The sequence below is a fragment of the Aythya marila genome (assembly GCF_965140915.1).
Source record: "Aythya marila genome assembly, chromosome: Z".
Taxonomy (NCBI): domain Eukaryota; kingdom Metazoa; phylum Chordata; class Aves; order Anseriformes; family Anatidae; genus Aythya; species Aythya marila.
This window is the reverse complement of record NC_139080.1, coordinates 13,885,013-13,908,772: the sequence shown is the minus strand read 5'-3', so window position 1 is coordinate 13,908,772 and position 23,760 is coordinate 13,885,013. Positions and strand designations below refer to the sequence as shown.

Genomic DNA, 23,760 nt, shown 5'->3' with positions numbered 1-23,760 from the left:
TTTATATCTGGATTCTGAAAATCATATTAATTTAAAGTTTATGTAGTCATCCAAATATTTAATTGTAGGAATCAGCTAGTCGTTCTCAAATACTTTGATAATAATTATTGAATTCTAAAGTAATAATTCAGTACTGATAAAGATAAACAAAAATAGAAGCATTTCATAGTAAAGATGTTAGGAAGCTTTGTAAGTGATATTCCAACAATTTGTATCCTAAAGGATTCATTTTATTAAAGAACATTTTTGATGTCATTAATTTCCACCCAAAACTCAACCTTCCTGAAATGTATGCATTTGAAATGATAATATTCCTTGTTTGCAGATCTTGAAGGGAAAACGTGCAAAAATCCCTGTCTTTGAATGTGAGGTTTTGTAGCATGGGAATTTTTTATGCAACTGATTCATTACATAGACAATTGGTGTTTATATTCCTGTGACTAATTTTTAAATAGAACTGAATACTATATATGATGTAATCATTTTCACATTGAACAATGGGTTGATGAAATTGTTAACCCCTTCATCAGTTGTTTATTTGGAAAATAAGTAGTTATATTTTAAGTAAAAATTTCTTTCTAGCACATTTTCTTTTACTTGCCTTTGCATCCAAGTATTTCAAATATGAGTGGCTTACTGAAGATTTATTTTATACTATTGCTATTTTATGTCCTTCATCTCTGAATACTTCTCATAGTTTTTGATTTTATTTTTTTCCTGCATAAGAAATGCCATCTATATGATATAAAAATAACTGGCTCAGGTTTGTAAATATTTCTCATTAAAATCATATGAAGAGTTTAAAAGTAACCATGAAAGATTTTTCATCAAGCAGCAAAAAGTTTAACCTACAGTTCAAAGGAGAATCAACTTTGGTTCCCCTTTAGATAAGGATATGCTTCTGCATAAGATTACACATCGGTTGTTTGAAATCACTTTCCTTATGCCAGTCAGCTCTGCCCAGAAAAAGCATTCTGAATATCTAACCTCATATTTAGTCTCCAGAAGGCTCAGTCCTCCAAGCTTTTATGTATCATAGTGCTTCAAGTGAAGCCTGAAGGTTTTCTTTTGTAAGACAGCATTAATGTTTAACACCTGTTCAAATATCAACTTTAAATGTAGATTTTTCTGGTGTTGTTTATATTTCACCTGTTTGTCTCTACATGCTCATATAGAATGGGATATATCATCTACCAGGTATGTGGTCTGAGATTTAGTAAGTCTCTGTCATTTTGAGAATATTAGAATAGGTATTGTATTATCTGAAAAAAAAAAAAAAAAAAAAAAAAAAACTTGAAAACTTGAAGTAGTCTGTGCATCTGCTCTGGAAACACAATTTACCAATTGAGATCAATGAGATGTTCTCCTTGAAAAAAATGGACAAATTCTGTTCTGATCATGTTGTTCATGATGTATGAGCAAGTATCAGCAAAGTTATCTTAAAATAGATGGAGATCAGTGCTAGGTATCCATTTTTCCCTTTTCCCTTCCTCCAGAATTCCCCTTTTGTGGAGGTGATTTCCATTGTATAAAGCTGAAAAAGCACCCTCACCATCTGGTGGGAAGAAAGTCAGGGGAGCTGAGGAGAACAAAAAAAAAAAAAAAAAAAAAAAAAAAAAAGGAAGAAACAATTGTACCCAGGCATTCATTTAAGATGGACCTGGACTCAGGGAGGACAATAACCAAAACTGTTCTGTGGTCCTCATTTTCAGGGCGTGAGCAGTGTCTCCAGTAATCTTAGTGTCTCCACTGTTAGATCATATCTGACACTGACAACAGCACATCAAAAACACTGAGTTCAGTAATGTTGCAAGTGTACCTGTTTACTCTGAGCAGCTCCAAAGCAGCATAATTTTGAAACCTGAAACAATGGCTTGTATCTAAATGAATATGCAAGTTAGGGAAGCAGAGCAAAGAACAGCTCTCTGCAGATTATGAATAAAGTAGGAAGTGGGTGATCAGCTGCTGCAAATGTTGTTGCAGGTTCTTAGTAAATTCTCCGTAAGACCCAGAAAGCTTCCCAGATCTTGCATGTAGAAATGGTGACGTGTTTTGCAGTAAAATTGAAAAACAATATTGCACTTGAAAAATAGATTAAAAGTATTTTGTTTTATAAAATAAATGTTTCATTCAAAATGCAAAACTTTTGACCAGCAGTATAACTGCTTGAAAAATCCCAAAGTCCTTTTTCATTTAAGAAAAAAAAAAAAAAAAACATTAATTTGAGTGGTGTAAAATTCCACGCATTTTTCTTGCAGAATGCGTGGAGTCTCCTTGCAGTAGCTGATATTGTCATGTTTTCTTTAAATTAATAAAGCCAGAGGAGGGTGACACCTCGTCAGCAGCTCACTGCATCAGGCATCAAGGGGAACAAAGTCTTTACAAAGGATGTATTCTAGACTAGAGAAAGAGAAAGATGGTCTGTTTGTTAGGATATGAAGTGGAAAAAAAATACTCATTTTTTTCCCCTGTTGAGGAAAAAGAGAATTTTGCCTTGCTAGGAAAGGCATTTTCTTTAGTATATATATGACTATGTTTATGGTGAAGTAGGTGCGATGAGAGTGAACTTGAAATTGAAGTTATTGTAGTGTACATGTAGTTTCAGTTTTGTTTCAGCTAGAAATCTCTGGATTGAGGCAATAAATGGGCTCGATACTACAGCCTGATTCCTTCAGTATAATTCAGAGTTAAGTCCTTGCAGTTAAGGTTACAAAAGCTACCTGGACATTATTCTGGGCAACCTGCCTTAGGTTTCCCTGCTGAGTCCCTTCCAACCTCAGCCAGTCTGTGATTCTGTGAAGAAAATGGAGGCCGGGCTAATGCATTTGAAAGAGATTGCATTGCTGAGGAAATACTTCAGCTAACTGTTCTCAGCTAACTGGAATTTCTTAAGCATTAATGACTTTGGGAACAGGTATGCATTACTGTTACACTCTAGCCAAGGTGTGAAAAAAATATGAACAGCTGAAGCCAGGTCATCACTTGCCAAACTGGGATAACTTCCTACTGCATGGGTGATGATCAGAACTATTATTTCTCATTGTTGCCAATTAATAACTTAGTGCCAAAGAATCACATACTATTGTAATACAGACTTTATCAGCAATTTATGCCTTCAACCAATAGGTGTTGAACTGCAGATGTGAGTGATTAAACATGTGTTTTGTTGTTGTTTGACTGTTTCTGTTCTGGTCAGTTTGATAATTAGATACTGTTCTTCATCTGTGTGCCAATCTCTCATCCAGGAAATGAGACATCCTGGTATATAGGGAGACAATAAATAAAAACATGTCAGTTCAGCTTTGTCAGCACTGGAGCCTATATCATCATTGTACATGAGTACCATTTATCTTATGAATCTGAAAAGGACTGGGAAAAACTGGTCCTTGCTGAAATACAGATTCCCATTAGATTTCTGTCCCACCTCTGTGCTGCATGTTGCATGCATGGTAGGGACTCTAGGCACTGCTAGAATTTCCCTCCAGGGTCTGCTACTCATTTCTGGTATTGGTACCTCAAAACTGAGTAAGGCAGTGTTTCAGAACAGTCACAGAATATTTTTAACAAGGTGAGAATGGATGTGTTGTGTTTGTTTTTAATTCTGCCTTGAAACTTCTATATGTCTACATAGAGTTTATCTGTTCCAAGTGGCTGGGTTTGTTTGTTTCTTTGTTTGCCCTGTTTTCCTGTTTGCCTAGTTTCTCTTTGAGTTAACACAGGAAAAGTGTGGAAGTTACTGAGAACCGTTATATTCGGGTTGCTTTTTTCTGAGTTTCTTGAATATAGATTATCTGGACATGAAGTGACTGTGGGTTCTTTCTCTAGATGTGGTGTTAGCTACTGAAAGTGTATCAGTATTTCTCACAAGCCGGGAATAGCAAGAGTCAAAGTTGCAAATTTTACATCAAAACAAATTCAGTGTCCTGAACTTCCCAATGAACAAACACTCCGCAGGAACGCAGGTGACCTCTGGGGACTACATGTATAGAAGTTGTTTGTGAAGGCTCCTCAGGCACACAGGAGAACTGCTTACAATGTTTTGTGCACAGTTCTGGTGTGAGTGCTAAAGCTCTAAGGATGATTAAAGAAAGTTAGTATCACAATTAGCAGAAATATCTGTTACTCTATGAACAGTTTGTATGGCAGGTTTCTCTTAGCTACTTTACAGCTGCACAGGTTTTGAGGAACTCCTTTCTTTTCACCAATTCTTTCAGTTCTTTGTTAAAAAGTTCAGTTTCTCCACCTGTTTCTTCAGTGCCAAACAGCATGTTAAAAAAAAAAATGAGACCCAAGAAAAGAGAAGAGGCTATTTGGAAACTGAACCGGTAGTGGTGAAAGCTACCTTGCAGTGACGGTCTGTCACACTGTTTCTGGTGGTGAGAGTCCTTTGGTTACATGTGAAGCCAAAATGTAGTTTCGATTTATTTTCTCATACTGAGTGTCCAGAGCTGACTTCAGTTCCACTACCAGCATTCCCAAGCACTCAGAGCAGCAAGCCTACAAGACACAAGAAGCAGGAACTGGGATCAAAATGAAATGCTCAGTTAAAACAAGAAACAAAACACTACTGAAACATCATGATAGCTGTGTCTCTGTGAGCCTGATTATAACAGCCTTTTCATACTGAATGTTGCCTTCCTATCTAACTCAGCCCATTATTTTCAGTATTAGAATTAAAACATTTTACACCCACAGAAGTCTCAGTTAGTGTAAGTGAAGGTAATTACACCTCTAAAGGCAGGCAAGAATCAGTTCTATAGTTGGGGGAAAAAAAAAAAAGAAAAAAAAAAAAAACAGAGAGAGAGAAAAAAAAAAAAAAAAAAGGACAGAAAAAAATGTTTCCATTATCATGATGATCATTCAGTTATTGCTAGATTCCAGCAATGTACATAGATAGAAAGGGACAGGTTGTTCAGCCTTTATACTTAAAAATAAGGACTTAATCTAAAATGCATCTGTTGTTCTTTCCTGGCTCTGTTTCCTATCATTTGGATTTGGCTTTTAAGAGACAATAGATGAGAGAAGTATTATGCACAGGGACTTGGGCAGAATTTTTGGTTTAGTCCTATAACATAATCACAATCAAGTAATACTGTATGATGATATAATGCATGCATGCTATCATGCATGCGATTTTTGTGCACATGTGCAACACTGTATTATGGCACCACAAATATATCCATGGATAAGCTGATTTGGGATTCACTAAACACAAAAATTTGAGAGTAAAATTAATACCAGTTAACATGGCTTTTATGAAAACATAATAGCCTTTTATTTCTGCCTTCATTCCTTGGTTAGAATCTGCTTGAAATAATTCTGCTGCAAACAAATGCTTAGATTGTCAGTGCTATTCATCTTTATCAGGGAGTTTGAAGCATTAAGAGATTATAGCTGATAAAGTCTGGATGAATAAAGACTCTGAAGAGTTAAATAAGAACATGCACTCCTCAGAGATCAGATACAAGGAGGACATGATCATTTGTAATCTTGGCCCAATTAAACAATTAAACAGTGTTTGACTTTATGCAAATGCAAATATTCATGTAGAAAAAAGAAATGGAAATCATACCTGCAAAATGTGGTAGTGTAATGCCTTGGAAAAAAAAAAAAAATAAAATAAAAACATCAGAGAGGATAAACATCTTTACAGTTAAGTAAGGAAAATGTTGTGGCAGAAAGATCTAATGCACAATGATTTTGAGACTGTAACCCTAATTTTTTGGAATTTCACCTTTAAGAAGCCTTCATACAGTTATATAGTTTTTGCTAATGGTCCTTAGTTTGATATTCATCTGTTTGCACTTCCAAAACAGGAACACTAGAAAGTGCTTCCTTAAAGTTGCCAGCTTTTAAGCACATTTCTTCTTGCCTTCTGCACCATGGAAATAATGGGGAGAGGGAAAAAAAAAAAAAAAAAAAAAAACTCTCATCTTTGCCTAAGACTCAGGTTTTCTTGCTAATGTTGTTTTGATTTCCCTCAGTCTTATCTTTGACAAAACAACCTCAATTTGTTCAATGTCTCCTGTAATTTGTGTTTTCTGAACCTCTAACTGTTCTCTGTACCTCTAACCATTCTTTCTGTTCTTTGGGTTCTCTCCAGCTAGCACACATTATCACTGCTATAAGCCTCCTCAGTGAAAGGATTATTTCACATTATTTGGGGCTAGCTTTTTTAATAAAATTATACTTTTGTCATTAAAGTTTTATGATCTCACATATTTAATCTCATCATCTCTTAAATATTAATGGACTGATTCTGGGCTACAAACATTTTTTAAAAATACCAAAGGATTCACCTGTATAATCAGCAGTATTGGGACTTTTAGTATGTTGCTGTTTAAATAATGGTGGAACTTAACTCATTTCAAAATTACTAAAATTACTGTCATTGGCCTGTACATTGATGAGTTGCTCCAGGAAGCCATGAAGCCCATTTATCCATGAACTTTTGCATTCCTTGTTAGTTAGTAGAAAAATGTGACGTGCAAGAAGATATTCTAAGCTATTGATTCCTCTTCTTCTCTGGACCCCAAGGATCCCTTCTTTAGTTTCTTCATATCCAGGTTGACCCACTCAGTGCATGTTATATTTATCTATCTTCCTTATATTTATCCACAGGGTTCAGACTGCTTTCTTTCTCTCTTTTATGCAGTCTGGATACTGGCCTAAGGAGCACAGCAAGCACATAAAGTTAAATGTCAGGAACTTTCAATAACTGGAGGATATCTGCTTTCTTAGGTCTTGCAGGGCTGACATGTTGACCAAGTACCTTCCTGGAGTAGGGAGAACTAGTAGTCTGGAGCTAGTTGCCCATAGCTGGTTGCTATGGTATCTCCAGCCTTGGAAACAGAAAAGTCAGGTGGCCAAGGCTTTGAGATCCTTAAGCTAGTGACCCTGCTTAGAACATGAATTTAGGCTAAGTGGCCTCTAATGGTCCCTCCCTGCCTAGGTTGTTCAAGGATTCTGTGATTTTTGCCAGTGTATTCTGACTACAGTGTAGTTACATGGGGACAAGGAGAGGAGAAATCAATAGAATATAAATTATTTGAAATTTTTTAACATAAAGAAACCACATTCATATTAGGAGGCTTCTAAAATCAGAGTAGCTAGAGTCTGGGAGGTTATCAGGAAGTACTATTCATAAAGGCTTTCCCAGCTCCAAGCAGCAATGTCTGCTGCCATTGGAAACAGGGTACAAGACCAGTTCAGTTTGTTCTGGTATTCTGTGCTTAAAAACAAAGAAAACCAACCTAGCATAGCAACTTCCCTACCACATTCACGTCTCCTAAGTAATTTAAGGACATAAGAATAACTCCTGTTCCTGTATTCTGCCTCCAACAGTGATCTGAAGTGGAGAAATGGGGCACAAACTATTTATTTGTCCTGTGTTTTATTGTTTAGCAGAATAGGCTTCATGCTCCTCGTTGTGTCTCATTATATTGTTAAAATAGCAACAACGACACCATCCTGAAAGGGGCAGGTAATGGGATTCTTATTATTTCATTTTATTTTTTGCACTTGCTTACATCATGGATAAATTAAAGATTCTGTTTATAAAGGTTATGAAAGGAGAATCTGCACAAGATGTCGTAGCATTGAAAATCAGACAACCAATCAGCTAAAGAAAGATCTTTTAATAGTCTTACTAACTTTCAGGCTGGGTATTAAGCATTACTAAATATTTTTAGTTCAGTGTTTGAGACACTTTTTTTTCCAATGCTTTGAAGATTTTTTTCTTGACAAGATTTTGATCTTCAGTACACAGGTGTGAACTTGAAAAAATCTCCAGAAGACAATGGGGTTCTTTTTGATTCTTATTGGTTTAACTGAACTGTGAATTTGCTTTTTTCTTGTGCTCTCCTCTTCCTTAGACTTTATTGTACTTTGCTGCATACAAATGGGGATGATCCCTTCTGGGTAGCTTAACAATAATTTAAATACAATTGTGGGCTTGACAACATGGCATCCAGACAGTGATTTCATTTGACTGTGTGTGAATAACTTTTCTGAATGTGAACTTTCAAAGCAATAGTTAACATGGTTTTGGTTGTGGCTTCTACACGGGGCATGAATTCAGTGCAGCACAAATGCACGCCAGCCTACTCAAGTAATTATGGCTTTTATGTTTCTGGTGCAGTGCATCATCTTGTTTTTAAGACTGCACCTGTTTGTTGAGGGTGTAGCTTCTCAAATTGCCACTTTTCTAGTATGGGCTTGCTAGTGTAGAATATTAAGTCCAGCCTTTTACAACTTACATTACAAATCTATTTGAAGTTGTAGTGATAGCTTTACAGCTTTTAATAAATGCCAAAATGCCTGTTGCTTTCTCATCTCCTCCCTTTAAACTTTGTATCTGTGCAAGGAGAACTCCAGCAAGACTGCACTGCTCATGTGACACTTTGCAGCTGATCTCTGCAAGAAAACTGTAGAACTGAATGATAATGTGAAAGCACAAGAACTTATATACTGGATGAATTGTGGTTGTTTTTTTTGTTGTTTGTTTTTGTTTTTTTTTGCCCATCTCCTCTCCTCTTCTCTCCTCTTCTCTCCTCTTCTCTCCTCTTCTCTTCTCTTCTCTTCTCTTCTCTTCTCTTCTCTTCTCTTCTCTTCTCTTCTCTTCTCTTCTCTTCTCTTCTCTTCTCTTCTCTTCTCTTCTCTTCTCTTCTCTTCTCTTCTCTTCTCTTCTCTTCTCTTCTCTTCTCTTCTCTTCTCTTCTCTTCTCTTCTCTCTCTCTTCTCTCCTCTCCTCTCCTCTCCTCTCCTCTCCTCTCCTCTCCTCTCCTCTCCTCTCCTCTCCTCTCCTCTCCTCTCCTCTCCTCTCCTCTCCTCTCCTCTCCTCTCCTCTCCTCTCTTCCCCTCTCCTCTCCTCTCCTCTCCTCTCCTCTCTTCCCCTCTCTTCTCTTTTTTAAGACATTTTCAAGGCCTGCTATAGGCAGTAAATTCTTTTAGGCAGATCCTCACTCCTATAGTACAATAAAGCACCAAGTATACCTAAGAAACAGATTCACAAAATATATTTGCTTTAGACAGTGTGCAATAGTGATATTTTATCCTAATACTTCATGTAATCAGTGAGGTTTTTATTTTCTATCTGTCTTGAGCTATTTGCTTGATTAATTATTCTGTCCTGCTTTTGTTGTTATTTTTTCAGGCTCTAAAAATGAAGGTTTTAAGCAGCCAGCACTCTCCTCAGCAGCCGTCTCACCACCTGCACCTCCATCATACTCTGCTATGCAGTTGCCACCTCCTCCACCAGCCCTTCACCCTTCCTTGCAGGCCCCAGCAGCTCCCAGCCTGCCTCCCAGGAACATCAAGCCCAACTCTGAAATGATGTAAGTGAGCATAAAACATGAGATCTTTCATTTTCTCTCATTTTTCCACCTGTTACTGTGCTCATGCTGTAACCTGTGAAGACCATCCAGCAGATTTCTGGGCGCAGTGAGCTCCCATGCTGCTGTGCTTGTCCTGCTCTTTCCCTGGCCTGTTTGGATATGTTTTTTATTAGCCTAGATTACTCAGTCATTTCTCTAAATAGTCTTATCTGTAGGTACACTTTTTCTGCCTTGTTGGTGAGGGGATAAAGGATGGAGTAGACAGATACCCATTTGGGCTTTATACTCCAAAGGAGTACAAAGATTTCTTACTTTTGCAGAAACCCATTTGTATCAGTAGCTGAACCTTTTCCCTGCATTTTTCTTGCTGAGAAGGGGTCAGGAGGGTCAGGCCTTCCAGCTGATACCCCGCTTTGCAGCCTTGCAAGCCTGAGGAACTGAGCTCAGCGCTGGTTGCGAAACCGCACCACGGGATGCGGCGTGGCCTGCTGTGACAATATTAGAAGCCGCTGTCACACACCGGGCTCCTTTCTCTGCCCTTCTCCGAAAAACCTCGTGCACATCGGGAACCCTCCAGCGGCGGAGGGCTGCAAGCGCTTCGGTCTAGTGTGAAAGCTGGCCGGAAACAAGCTACATAAATAAAAAGATAAACACCGAGCCTCCCTCCAGCCAGCAACAGAAGGACAAGGAGAATATACCGCAGTGGGCAGGGGCGAGGTGCAGCCCGACAGCCAACATGCGACAGGCGACACCCGCTCGTCCCAGCCGCGCTCGCCGCCCCCTCTAGCGGCCGCGGCTCCCCGGCGGCAGCCCCCGGCCCGATGGTCGCCCTGTGCGGTCCGTGCCCCTATCCCACCTCACAGCACCCCTCCGGCTAGGGCAGGCGGCCTGGGGGTTCTTTTAACCGCTACAAAGGCTTTGGAAGTGAGAGGTCGCTGGAAATTGCCGTGTGCAGTCACAGGTCCCTAAACTGCCATCCCTTTCTTCGACTTCTTCCTTCTCTGGGTTTTTTCCATCCAGCACCAGAGCCATTTCACCTGGCCTAACCTTATGCTGACATTTCTCTTGCCCCTTGTATAGACTTCAAGCTGTACAAGTCAAGGAGCACATCTTAGAGCTACATTTAGCATTGTACAAAAGCCTGACTTTCCTCTCGTGCACTGTGTGAGGAGCCTGCCTGCACCTGCAAAGATGGTTATAAAACCCAACTCTTGCCAGTCGGTAGGCCCACCTGGCCAATATATATTTCATACTCCACACATCACCATGGTGTCTGAGTGCCTTTGGCTCCATTTCTCCCTTTACACTCATGATCAAGGTGCCTCCATGTGAAAAACCTACTCACAGTCAGGAAGAGATATTCATGGGTACTTAAGGAGCATATAGGGCTCGACAGAGCACCCAACCATTCTATGAAATAACTGAAAGAAAAAAGAAAAAAAAAAAAAAAAAAAAGGCAAAAAAGCACCAGAAAAATGGTAAATGAAAATGTAGTCATAAAACCGTCTAGAGGTTTCACATGTTCCCTTTTTCATACTTGCAGAAGTCCAGACAACGAAGAAAATTATGATGATGTGGAATTTGTTTCACAGAGTAAGATGGGTACGTTCTGAAGCTGTAAGCATATTGTATTTATAAGATAAGCAAAAGCATATTGTGTTCGTGAGTGTGTTGTGCAACTAATTATGCTGGTACTGCAGTTTTATGGGTTAAGAAGGTTGTCTCATAACACTAATTGCTTTATAATTAATATGACAGACTCTCAGGAACTGCTTTAAATATCTCCCTTCCCTTCTCCTGCACCCCCCTCCCCCCCCCCTTTCTTTTTCTTGTTGTAAATATACTGGGATTGTAAATTAACAGATTTAAGATTCTGAACCAAATGAATGCTGTTCTTTCGGAGCTGAAGTTGTGTGCTCTGGCAAAACAGGCACTGTTTTATACGTGATTAAAAAACTAATAATAATTTCCTGATTGTGCTTTTAGTTGGCTTTGTGATCTGCCTTCAATAGGAGTCAGAGAGTTGCTATGTTGTACCAGGAGCTGCCAGAGAAGCAGATTGTGACACAAAGGATTTCAGTCTGCCTTCTGATCTCTCCTTGGGAGGCACTGGTCTGTGCCAGGCACAGTATGCATCGCTTAGCGTGCTGACCATCCTGTTGTACAACAATGTGGGCCATGGAGCTGAAACTGTTCCTGAGCTCTTGCTTACCTAATTTACCAGCAGAGGAAGTAGCAGATTTAGAGGTGTTTTTTTTTTGTTTTGTTTTTGTTTTTTTTTTCCTGCAAACCGGGGCAGAGGCTCCCTTAAAGAAAAGCCTTTGGCCACCTTATTCAGCTGTGGAGCTGGTGCAAGCAAGTTCTTTGTGGTCTGCCCAGACTGATTTGTTTTGTTTCTTTTGTTTGTTTGTTTGTTTTTAACAATGATTTTCTTGTATAAGTAGTTTTTTGGTTTTGTTTTTGTTTTTAACAAATAGCATAGGTGGGTTTATCAATGAATCATTAAAACAATTTTTCCCTTTCAAACATACATGGTGAAATGTGCTATGTTATAAGAAGCATGTGAAGTGAAGTGTTTGTACCAGGTATTTCTAGTTTACAGAATATTGTAAAAGCAACCTGGAAAAGCTCTGATTTTTCTCTTTCATATCCTCATTGAATGCTAGAGCCTACATGTATTTCTTGTTAACACTAATAGTGTTGTTAGCAGTTTGTAAATAGTTAATGCTATAATGAACCAGGTTTTGTACAATAAAAATTTAATATCCTTTTTTTTTTTTTTTTTTCATATAGGTCCTGGAAATACAGAGGCAGTAAGTGATAAACTTATCCTTTCCAGTACAAACTGACAAATTTAGTAAAATCACTTTAATGCATTAGAAAATTAATTGCAGAATGAATCCAGCATGTTAGCAATAAATTGTAGAAACACTTATTGTGAAGGACAGAAATAAAACCGGGTAAGCTGAGCAAACTGGAACTAATTATGAAAGCTGGCTAGGCACCAAAACTGGGTTTCAAACACAAAACAAAACTATTTCTTCTGACATTTCATTTCATTTCACTGAGATTTTCCAGAAACAAGGGCTCTGTTCTATTCTAGCAATAAAACACTTGTTTCAATTAAGCACACATTTGTGTTGGTGTCTGTAAGCACCTGGCTGTACTAGGACTAAAACAGTCTCTGAGACCTTAATCTGAATCTCATTTAGATCTCTAGCATTCCAGTTTAACTACTGCTAACCCTGGCGCCTTCATCATGGCAGTACAATCATCAGTGCAGATAAAGACTTTCCAGGACTAACACTGCAATTAAAACATCCCCCTTATGGATTAAGCAACACGTTAGTGTGACGGGACTTTAAAGCAGTGGTATTATAAAAGCAAGGATGGGGCAGGGAAGGAGAAAAATAATGGGTTTGAATAATGTAGTAATTTGATTTTGGAAGATTAAATGAATTTGTATTTACATCTTGCTGTAAATGTTTTTATATAATTTGTATGAAACGTGCATAGTCCATTTTCTTCATGCCTTTCCAAATGTATATAGGCCATTGAAAACTGAAATTTTCTTGCAGGGCCAAGGAAGTGATGGAGAGACGTATGAAGACATAAATGAAATCAGGTAGAAATTTTAAATCCTGTAGCCTATTGTATCTTTATTACCAAAAGACTGCTAGCAAAAGTACCTCACCTGGCACAAAAGTGTGATTCCACTACAGCCCCTGCCAAGCATTATTGTGTTCATTCATTTCACCTAAAGAAAATCAGGTTGTTCACCAGTTATTTCCCACTTAGATCTGATGTGCCCTGGGGTGGAAAAACTCCTGTAATAAAATCATGTGATTAGTGTGATCTAGTTAACACATGAGTCTGATTTCTGATCTAAGGTACATGTGTGAATCACTGTTTGGAATTACAGCCTAGGAGCAAAAGTAAGTTTGGCCCCTAGATACCACAGTCACAGACAGATTCTTTTGTTGTGGTTGCTTTTCTTGCTTTCTACATAAATATACCTACAACTCCTATAAGTGACCAAATGTAAAGGTCTCATGGCTTACGTCCCCTGGCATATCTGCAGAGCCAAAGTAAGAGTTCTGCTGTCTCTAACTTAACGTTAGCCCCTCACTTAATGGAGTCACTCTCCCCACTAATGTCTGGAGTTATGGGATTCATTGTGTGACATGATCTAAATAAATCCTCTACATTGGAATAAATAGTCTAAAGTTCCTACACCAGAATACCTTGTTTCACAAGTAGAATGACTTTTAGCAGTAATTTAATTTGGAATTCCCTGTCATAGATAATTTTAAAACTATATAATTAAAACAAGTGTTCCTCATTCAGTCTGTATTTTTATTTATAGATTTTTTTATTTTTTTTAATTTGAGCATATCTGTTTAGCAAAAATACCAAAAAAGGAAAAGAGAGCCTCACTCAATCAGTTCCATAGGGTCTGTAAAGAATAGCTCTCCCAGTAAAACTGCTGGCAGCAACTTACAAAGCTGTAGCTATAGTCCTAATTACTTCCCATGGCCCACATCTCAGTACCATCCACGATGCAAGTCATGACAGGTGATGTACCCTGGTGTTGGGCAGACTTACAGAGCAGTGCGGAAGACTGATCACCATTTTGTGTAGACCACTGGAAAGTCTTTCAGTTAGGTTTAAAAAAGCAGTCCAGTGATAACTCAGGTTTTGGGTCAGGCTTCGTCAACCACTGATAGTCTGGTTAAGTATTTAGCAGCTGCAGATAGTGCCACAACACCTAGATTGCTACCAGTTTGCCAGCTTGCTTACCAAAATTAGCTCAGATGTGTTTGGACATGCACATGCAGAGCCAGTCTCCGTTTCTGGCATACTGTCCTCTTGAAAACAGTTGCTTTAAATTATGTATGTAATATTAGAGAAAGGGCTGCTTCCTCTGTCTGTTGTAGCCACATTTGGGTTTATACATGTATCTTAGGTTTCACTGGGAGAAGCCATTTTCTATCACGTGTAGTTTTTTATTAACCTTCAATAAGAAAGATCTAGTGAGATTTGCTTCACTGCTATAATGAGTCTTGGCAATGCTCTTCTAGACCATCAAGAGAAAAAGAAAAGAAATGGGACAAGGAAGAAAAGAAGAGAATGGACCAAGAGAAGAAAGAACAAAAGGAAAAAGAAAAGAAAGAGCAGGAAATAAGGAAGAAGTTCAAAGTAAGATTTTTGTTTTGTAATCTGGGCAAAGATGTGTAAGAAGTATTATTTAGCATTGTTTAGCTCAAAATACACTTTTCAGCTGTCTGCAGAACTATTTATTATGCTTGGTAGGTCAAGCACCTGGATAAATCCTGAGGAAACATAAATCTACCCTGTTATGTTTGGCAGTACAAAGACTGAAGTTAGTACTGGGAATAAGGAAATTTTTTCAATGCTTATATAATTTTTGCTAAAATGCCTTCCCATTTTCTTTTGATTAAAAATAAAATAAAATAAAATAAAACATTTTACTGTTTAAAACACATTTCTTTCACTAGAATACTCTTAAAAGCCCTTTATAAAACTGTGAACTGGGACAAATATACTTCATGTTATATACAACCATATCTAGCCCTTAAGAGATTTCAACATTAAATTGCAACTCATTGCCCTTGCCTTCCTTTAGTCTGGGACTTCCAGACTAAATAGGGAGGAATGGAATAGGATACATTTATAGGGGAGCTATAGTCACTGAAAAAGCCTAGGTGCTTAATAATGTGCCAGTTGTTTCTCCTTTATATCATTTTTATGTAACTGGTGGTCAACATGCTCCTGCAGTTTACAAAACTGCTAGTCAGTCATTTTCTGCTAACTGCTGCCTGTTCTTGATGTTCTTGCTATTCTCCTTTCAGTTTCATTGTATGTAGCTGGTGGCTCTGTTTTTAACCCCATCTATTTTGCCCCATACACAATAAAGCCATTGTGATTCTCCCATATCGTGGCCTTAGGATGCTGAGATGAAGAGCAAATATTAAAGGAAAATACTAATAGTTAATAGTGGTTTAGCTGGTGCTTGTCAGGGGGTTGTCCCCATGTCGACTTTTCAGGCCACTCCCCTAAGTGTACGCACTAGCACACTAGAAGCTTTTAGACTGCAGACTGCTCTCTTGTGGATGTTAAAGTGTTGTTATTCTTAAATGCAAACAAATGTGTTTAAGCCATATTTTCTTTCTAGTTGACACCTATGTAGGGATGGATACTCTGCAAGACTGCATATACATTAAAGCCACAGAAGTTAAAATCCAAAGAACTTTCTTCTTAACATGTACTAAAGATCTCAAGGAGAATCCTGAATTCTAACAGGGCCATCATCTCTTTAGGGGTACTTTTAGGATCATTTATAGAGCATACTTGTAAGCACAGAACATTATGTGAAAGACTTGTTTATCTTAATAAACACTTATTCATATGAGTAGTTCTACTGGAACTATGTGGGGCTGCCCACTGGAATCAAACACAAATCTGATCTGTGAAGAAATTAGCCTGTTGGTTTTAGTCTTCATATTTCTGTGTTTCTGTCACTCCTTCAGCTACTTTGTTGCTATGCTGTTACCTTTTCTTTTCAAAGCCAGTTTAAATTAATAGTTGGGAAGTTGGGAATAGGAGTAATGTCTCTTTTTCTCGAGTATTTAAATGTTAATCAAACACGTTATACAACTATCATTGTAGTTATATTACTTTTTACCTGAACATTTAGGAAAGAACTCAATTTTTCCACATCAGTGACTTCTTTTGCTGCTTCTTCTCTGCAGTTAACAGGACCCATCCAAGTCCTTCATCAGGCACGAGCTCGTGTTGACAGCAAGGGAGGGAAGAATGAGCTGACTGTCAAACAGGGGGATCAGATTGAAATCATTCGCCTCACAGACAACCCAGAAGGAAAGTGGCTGGGCAGGATAAAAGGATGTTGTAAGTTCTGCTCCTTCACTGTGTTTCTGAATGTTTTCACTATTATACAGTGAACATGTGTGTGCATGCAGTGTTACAGCAGAGTAGCCTTAACAAGACTTAGTCACTGGCCACCAAAGCAAATAATTACCGCAACTAATCCAGCTGTCCTTAGCTGGCATGCAGGGCTCAGTTCATAGTTATTGTACAACATTATGTAACATCGACAGGCACTTGAATAAGTTAAGAAAAATGAGAGGTAATTCCATGTTATCTTTTAAATTAACATCGGAATTTGGCCCTGTGGATATAATGAAGTTGACTTTTTCATAGCATTTTATTATAAATAAAATGGATGTGCCTAAAATAAGGTCTTGTTTTAAGTGTTTTGGAGCTTATCACTGATTTTTAGACTTTTTTTGTCTGAAATCTAAAATCTTTCTCTACTTTTATAAATGACCCCTATGGCAGTGAATCCATGCTGATGATCTACCTCCTGGTTTATAGCAAAGATATTAAAAGACTGATACATAAAATCAACAAAAGTCACTAAAATCAGTAAAAGTTATTAGAAGCAGTAGCTAAAATTTTGAAGAAAACAAAAGGACAACTTCAGTAAGAGTTCATACATGCATAACTGGACAATACCAGCTGAGCACTTTCTTTAATGTCTTCTAACATCCAGTGCTATAAATATCTTCCATATGGGGAGAGGATGAGAGAGCAGGGACTGCCTAGCTGCTCTGCTGCAAAAGTTCCTCCTGAGCCAGTACACTCAGGAGTATAACCAGTTCTCTTTGGTGAAGTTCCAGGGACAAGGGGACAGTTTGTCTACCAACTCAAAGTACAATCCATGCAAAAAAAAAAAAAAGGTCTCTCCCTCCTCATGGCCTGTGAGAATCTTTGTTCTGTCCTGCTCCTTGCAGCCTGCACAGGAAATTCTTCATCTGTAGCAGAGAAGTAAATAAAGATGAAGTTAACTTGACACCAGCTGAAGAGGGTTTGGGTAGAGATCTGAGACATCTGAGATTTGTACATATGTGGGCAGATAGAGACTCAAGCTGAGGCTGCTTCGCATGACACTTTTTTTTTTTAATGTTTTCAAATCCAAATTTGAACATTTTTTAATGTTTTCAAATTTTTAATGTTTTAAAGTCCAATATAATTCAATCACACTGATTCTGAACCTTTGGTTAAACTATTTCCTTTATTTCAGGCTTTAAAACTTTCTTTGCTTAATTACATGGTTTCTTCCATTTAGATGGTTACATTAAAACAACCGTGGTGGAGATTGATTATGATTCTTTAAAAACAAAGCAAAAAGCTGCTGTGAAACAACCAGAGAATGACCAAGAAGTATATGATGATGTTGGAGAACAGGACAGTATTAGCAGGTATGTAAAAGGAACACATTAAAGGGAACCAATGAATCACCCCATTCAGCCTGGAAAGGAGAAGTTTTACAACAACAAAGTAGACTGTTGTGGAAAAAAAAAAAAAAAAAAAAAAAGTCATTTATATGAGAAACATGTGACTGAGCTAATAATGTATTCTGGAGTCTAGCATCTATAAGCACTCATCCTCAGGAAGAATCCATGCTATCCATACTACAGCATCACAACCCAAAAGAGAACAAGACACAAAATGTGCAGGACTCACAAATCACCTACAGGAAGTACAAGTTTCTCTCCTCCCTCTCTTTCCTTTGTTTGTCTCTCAAAGTCACATATTGCATTTTATAATGTGTAAGAATAAAAGACTCTAGAAGCACTCATTGTGCTGGGAGACCCTTTCTCACCCTCACTGGTCTCAAACTATGAGCCTTACTACCTCTGTCCCTCTGAAGATAAGGGATTTCCGGAAGAGTTACTGGAATGGTGCTTAGGAAGAGACTGTGGCTTATGTCGTTAGTCTTCTCTATAAAAACAAACAAACAAAAACTATCAACCCCCCTGAGATGGGTATGAGATATACTTTTGACTTCATCAGAGTCATAGCATGGGTTGGGTTGGATGGGACACTTAAGGATCTCTTGTTCCAGCCTCTCTGCCATGGACAGGGACATCTTCCACAAGATCAAGTTCCTCTACAGAGCACCCTCCCATGCATTTGTGATGCAGTGCTACATTGCAGCCTCTCTACTTCAATGTGCCATATTTTTAATGTCAAAGGGATCTGCAGCTAGGAAAATGCCATCTGCAGCAGATATCAAATTTACTGGCGAGGGAATACATGTGTGCTCTTGTGACAGGAGCTGAGGCTACCACATGACCCAACAAGAAGGTAGTGCCTTTGTTACCTGGCCTCACATAAAAGTCTGCCTCTGTCACATGATGCAAAAAAACCAGCACTCATTCCCCATCACATGTCCTGATGTGCAGACTCATATGCTAGTATTCAGATAAGAGATTTGCATAAAGGTATAGAGGATTTCAATGTTATGTTGCAACTCCCAGTCATTACACCTGGCTTTAGTGCTTCCCAGAACCTTAGCTCAGAGATATGGCTGGAACACAGGGACCACAGCTGTCTTCTTGTTGTTGGGTGCAGATGATCCTCAGCTGCTAGGACATCCCTGTGAGTTCTAGAAACAGCACTTAGGAAGATGTGCATTTGGGGTGACATTCTTTAGGTAACAAGTATGTTCATACATCTGATATTTTTGTAGGCTGCTGATTAACATTTTCCCTCACCATGCAATGGTCTCAAGCTGTGGTAATGATAGCCAGAAGAATTACTTCAGTTATTCTAGGTTTTAGATAATCTAAGCATTAGGCATTCATTGCAGAAATATCTCTGGCCAATCCAGTTCACTATGGCAAGCATTACAGTTAACAACCTCAGAGCAAGGAATGTAGGAATATCCCTTGAATTCAAAAGCAAACAAGAATACTTACACTGGTTCTTATAACACAACAGGTCAAGGAACTTGGATGGATGAATAAATGTCTCAGATTCATTAAATCCTTTAAGTTGTATTTTGACATTTTTATCTTCTCCAGAGATTAATAGCATTCTGTTCAGTTCATGAGCATAAATTGTTAGAAGGTATGAAATGCATCAAGATGTTTTGAAACCACTGTAAGAATGCCATACTATAAAAAGCCTCTTGACCAAACAGTGCTATCTCATTATTAGTGCTATTGTTAATATTACAAATTTAATAAATGACTAGGTCTGCTGCATTTCAGGAGTTGTTGGCACTAGAGTTTAACAAATATCTTGCTTTGATGTATAAGTTTAAGAAAGTCTTTGACCTGGAAATACTCCTAGTTCCTATGAGCCTAAGAAGTTATTTACAGTTACTGTTAGAACATCAGGCTAATATGGAATCCTTGAAATGTTAGAAACGTGTAGTCAGGGGTTTAAAGTACCACCTGGTAAAAGACAGTTGAACAATAAGTTCATTTGCTTACCATTTCATCTCACAAAAATTGCCTCATAAGTTATGAATCTAAAGGGAGTGGATGCACTCTCAAGTATTTATTCATATGTCAGGTTATTTTTTAATTTCATCAAGTTCAATTACATGACCTCCTGAGATCCCTTCCAACCTGAATTTTCCTATGGTCATAGTTTAGCAATATCTATATAAAAAAATAAAACACTTTCTAAATACAGTTAATCATTAATAGTTTTAGACATTGGTTTGCATCTTCCTTAAATCAAGATAAAATATCATAAATTCCCAGTAGTGCCAATTATCAACAATTAGGGCAAAATATTCTGCTCATACAAAAATATGCACATCTATTGGCTTCAACTACGTGTTGATTTATGCAAATTTCCTTCAGAGCTTCACTTCAAATACACTGTGTCACTTTTGCTTTTGCATTAATTATAGAGAATATTGATAATTCCCCCTTTTGAATTATTGTGGATAGTATTTTATAATATTTTTCTTCTGTTTTGTAATGAACTATTTCCAAGGATAACAACAGGGTACTTTTCCTGAATTCCTTTACCTGACTCTGCTAAAAATTAATTCCTCCTCATCTCAGAGATAATTCACTCACTAATTTGATGACACATTTTCTTTAGCATTAGTGAGAGTGCAACTACTCTATGACTGTAAGAAATCAATGTGTGTGGTGAAGGCAGAGTGAAAAAAAAAATAGAACTGGCACATTTAGTTGTTGCCAACATAGAACATACAAGCCTGTGCCTGAGCTTTCAGCACAGAATTAGTAGTGCTCAGCTGGCAATATAGACAAGTGCCAAAGACAGTGTTTAGAACTAAGACACACAAAAGCATGTTTGTTTTTTTGTTGTTGTTGTTGTTGTTTGTTTGTTTTTGTTTTCCAAAAAATGACTGTTTTTCTCTATCTCTTCTGTTTGTTTTTCCAGTCAGAGTGGTGGTCGAAATGGAGCTGGAAGTAAGTTTTACATGCACTTTTGTGGGTATTTCTTTCTGTGTACCACTTACCTTCAAATCCAGACTTCTGCAGCTTCCAAATAATGCAGTAATTATCCAGAAGCATGCTAAACATTAGCTAACAGACAACAAACAAGGAATTATGGTGGCCAGCTACACTTTCTTTTTACCTATATGATCCACTTGGGATGAAAAGGTTTTGTCTTCTCATACTGTTTATTGGAAGCATGCCAGATTAAAGATCATTACGATTATTTATTTATTTGTTTATTTATGGGTGAGAATTTAAATGATTTCACAAAACATCAGATGTATAACTGGCAAAATATTAACATGATCAAGAATTTTTATGCAGAAGTGCAGTTCTGAAATAGCCAATGATATTACCAATTAAAGTTACATTTTGCTGGCAAGGTTAAAGGGAACTTAAGTTCCATAAATACTCTAAAGTCCTAACCAGTATGTCTACAGCACTCCCACACTGTCAAAAACAGACATTCAAACTGGTTTCCTCTTTGGTAGCACATGTATTTATGTAGCATTCTCTGTTGATCACAAGAGAACAGCTCATCTTCTCAGCTTAGAGTTTAAATACTAGTCATGGGAGAAGCATCCCCTGGCAGTCCTGAATGAAGCTGCTGCCAGCTAAGAACGGATTTCAGTCAGTACTCTGACCAGTGGCTGGAACTAGACATGGAAACTGAGATAGCCCTTCACTGAAGGAGGTGGGGCTCAGAGGTCAGAACTGCCACCAAAACGGGGAGCTTACATTTCATTTGCTTCTGACATCTGTGGTGTCATTTGCTGGAAGTGTTGGTCTGACACCTTCAGTCATGGTTAGTCTCAAACAAAAATGAAAAAGTCATCATAACAAATGGGCCCAAAACAGCTACTTAGAATTTCATCAAATAAATGCGTTTTTTTCAGTATTAATTCTCTTATTATTGGCAGCGTCACATTTAAATTCTGTGGATGATGTGTCCAACTGGGTTAAGGCTAAACTGCTGTTTTAATAAATAGTCTCTGCAGGTCTACAGAAAGACCCCATTTACTACACATTTACACACACATTGCAAACATATCTGACACGCTGACGCCAGTAATTAATATGCTATTCAGGAACATTAATAGAAATGCATTAATTCACTGTTTGATCTATTAAAGAGATGTTCCCACCTCCTCCTTCTGACCAAGAAATTTATGATGGCGTTGATGATACCGATACTGTTACTAGGTATGTTTTCATATCATTTAATTCATTTGTGTCTTTAGCAGTGTTATATCATTTTGGTTTTTATTATTCTTAAATTTGACATAATAAGTGTTGAGTCAAGTAATGGGATGATCAGCAAGTGGATATACGTCAGGATGGATGCATGAATTTAAACAAATTAAAAAAAAAGTTACTTTGTCTTTTGGAAAAGTGTCATTTCATAATTAATTATGTTAAGTCAGGGAAAAAAAAAAAAAAAAAAAAAAAAAAAAAGCTTCAGTCATGTAAATCCCCAATAGAAAAATAGAATACCTCTGAAATGAAAACAACAAAATAATAAAGAAATGCTAGCTCGCTGAGTAACAACACGAAAACACAAATCTGGTAGACAAATATTTATAACTATTTATACATCTCAATATCTATGAAAAATCTAAAATGCACACTTGTAGTTTAACATTTTAGAAAGTAAGTGTCCTCACTTTGTGATATATATATCATTGTCATTAATGAGAATTATGTGCATCAATCAAGATTTTAAATTGGCGCATTTAAAAAGAATGTTACCTTTTACATTGTGATAATTGCATGCATACTCCAAAGGTCTGTATCACAGGATGAAGATAAGAATGATACCTGGTCCTGGGGAATCTTGAAGAAGCTAAAGGTCAAAGATAACAAAAAGAAAAGTGTACGAGAAAAAACAACCAAAGTCAATGGGGCAGAAGATAATGGAGACTTGTAAGAGTCTGCTAGGAAATCACAGTGCACATTAACTAATTCTAATAAAGCATTGATTACATGCTACTAACATGTTCTCACAGCAGCCTAATGAATCATGGTCAAATTGCAAATCAGGATGATACTTTTCTGAAAAAAAAAAAAATCTTACATTGATCACTTTTCCTTTCAACTTCATAACATAATTACTATGTTTACAAGCTGTATTTGTTGCATGAGTTGCATGAGCCTAGTAACACTAAAATATAACACTTTATTGTTTTTTTTTTGTTGAAAAACACCCAAATAATGCATCATCTTTTTTCCACTCTGGTGATGGAAGTTTGTTGTATAGTTATAATGAATGTTGCTCACCAGTACAGCCAAGAAAAATGGGTAAATCTAACACTATTAATCCAAAATTTAGGAATAATAAGCAACAGAGAAAAATGCAAAGATTATCCCCAACTTGCCTAGAGGTTAGATCAGGAAATGACATATTTACTACCATCTTTTCTTATTCATTTCTGAACTAGTTTATTTTGATCCACTGGTAAAAATACATTTAGTCTGTGAACTATTATTGCTAGTGTCAGCAGAGCTTCAAAATGTCTGTAGATTACTTGGAGCCCTTGTAAGTTTTTCAAAGGATGTAAATGATGTGAAAGCCTATTAATGTGATATAAATACTTAATGAGCATCTCTCTTTTTTGATTTTCTTTTTTATTTTTTATTTTTACCCAACCAGGTCTCTTTCCACAAAGCAGTTTGGAAAAGGTAATTAATAGTCTATGGTTTTGTCTCCATATTGATTCACAATCCTTTTTTCTGCATACATTGCTCTGTATCGTGTTAGTCACAAAAATATGTCTAAGGAAGGAAACAGGATTTCCCATTGCTTATGCAGTTCCAGCAAACAATTTTCATATATTGTGTCTGATTTGGCTACAGACAAGGAGTTACCAATATAGTGCAAACTTCCTAGAAAAAATTTAATGTATTTTTAAAGTCATGATGTTTCTATTTAAGACTTCCACTTGTTCATTTTATTTGGCATTAAGTATGAATTGATAAACTTGGAAATAAACACTTAATGAGAGACTTCAAAAGAATAATGAGATGCTTGCTGTTATTTTCATCACTTGCAGTGTCATTGTAAGATAACATATACTCATAAATATTGTCTCAGCCACAGAATAAAAAGCAAAT

The 23,760-nt window shown here is 37.3% G+C and overlaps 1 protein-coding gene across 4 annotated transcripts in view; it reads left to right on the top strand.

Annotated features, from left to right (window-relative positions):
- Positions 1–23,760, top strand: part of FYB1 (FYN binding protein 1) — a 69,139-nt gene that overhangs the window by 34,504 nt on the left and 10,875 nt on the right. For 3 of the 4 annotated variants that reach the window (XM_082784340.1, XM_082784342.1, XM_082784341.1), the window contains exons 3-13: positions 9,154–9,334; positions 10,878–10,936; positions 12,128–12,147; positions 12,913–12,959; positions 14,416–14,533; positions 16,108–16,264; positions 17,505–17,637; positions 20,591–20,619; positions 21,783–21,852; positions 22,435–22,572; positions 23,300–23,328. In XM_082784340.1, the coding sequence (XP_082640466.1) occupies positions 9,154–9,334; positions 10,878–10,936; positions 12,128–12,147; positions 12,913–12,959; positions 14,416–14,533; positions 16,108–16,264; positions 17,505–17,637; positions 20,591–20,619; positions 21,783–21,852; positions 22,435–22,572; positions 23,300–23,328 (981 nt within the window). The remainder of the gene's footprint in view (positions 1–9,153; positions 9,335–10,877; positions 10,937–12,127; positions 12,148–12,912; positions 12,960–14,415; positions 14,534–16,107; positions 16,265–17,504; positions 17,638–20,590; positions 20,620–21,782; positions 21,853–22,434; positions 22,573–23,299; positions 23,329–23,760) is intronic. The other variant, XM_082784343.1, reaches the window with a different exon arrangement.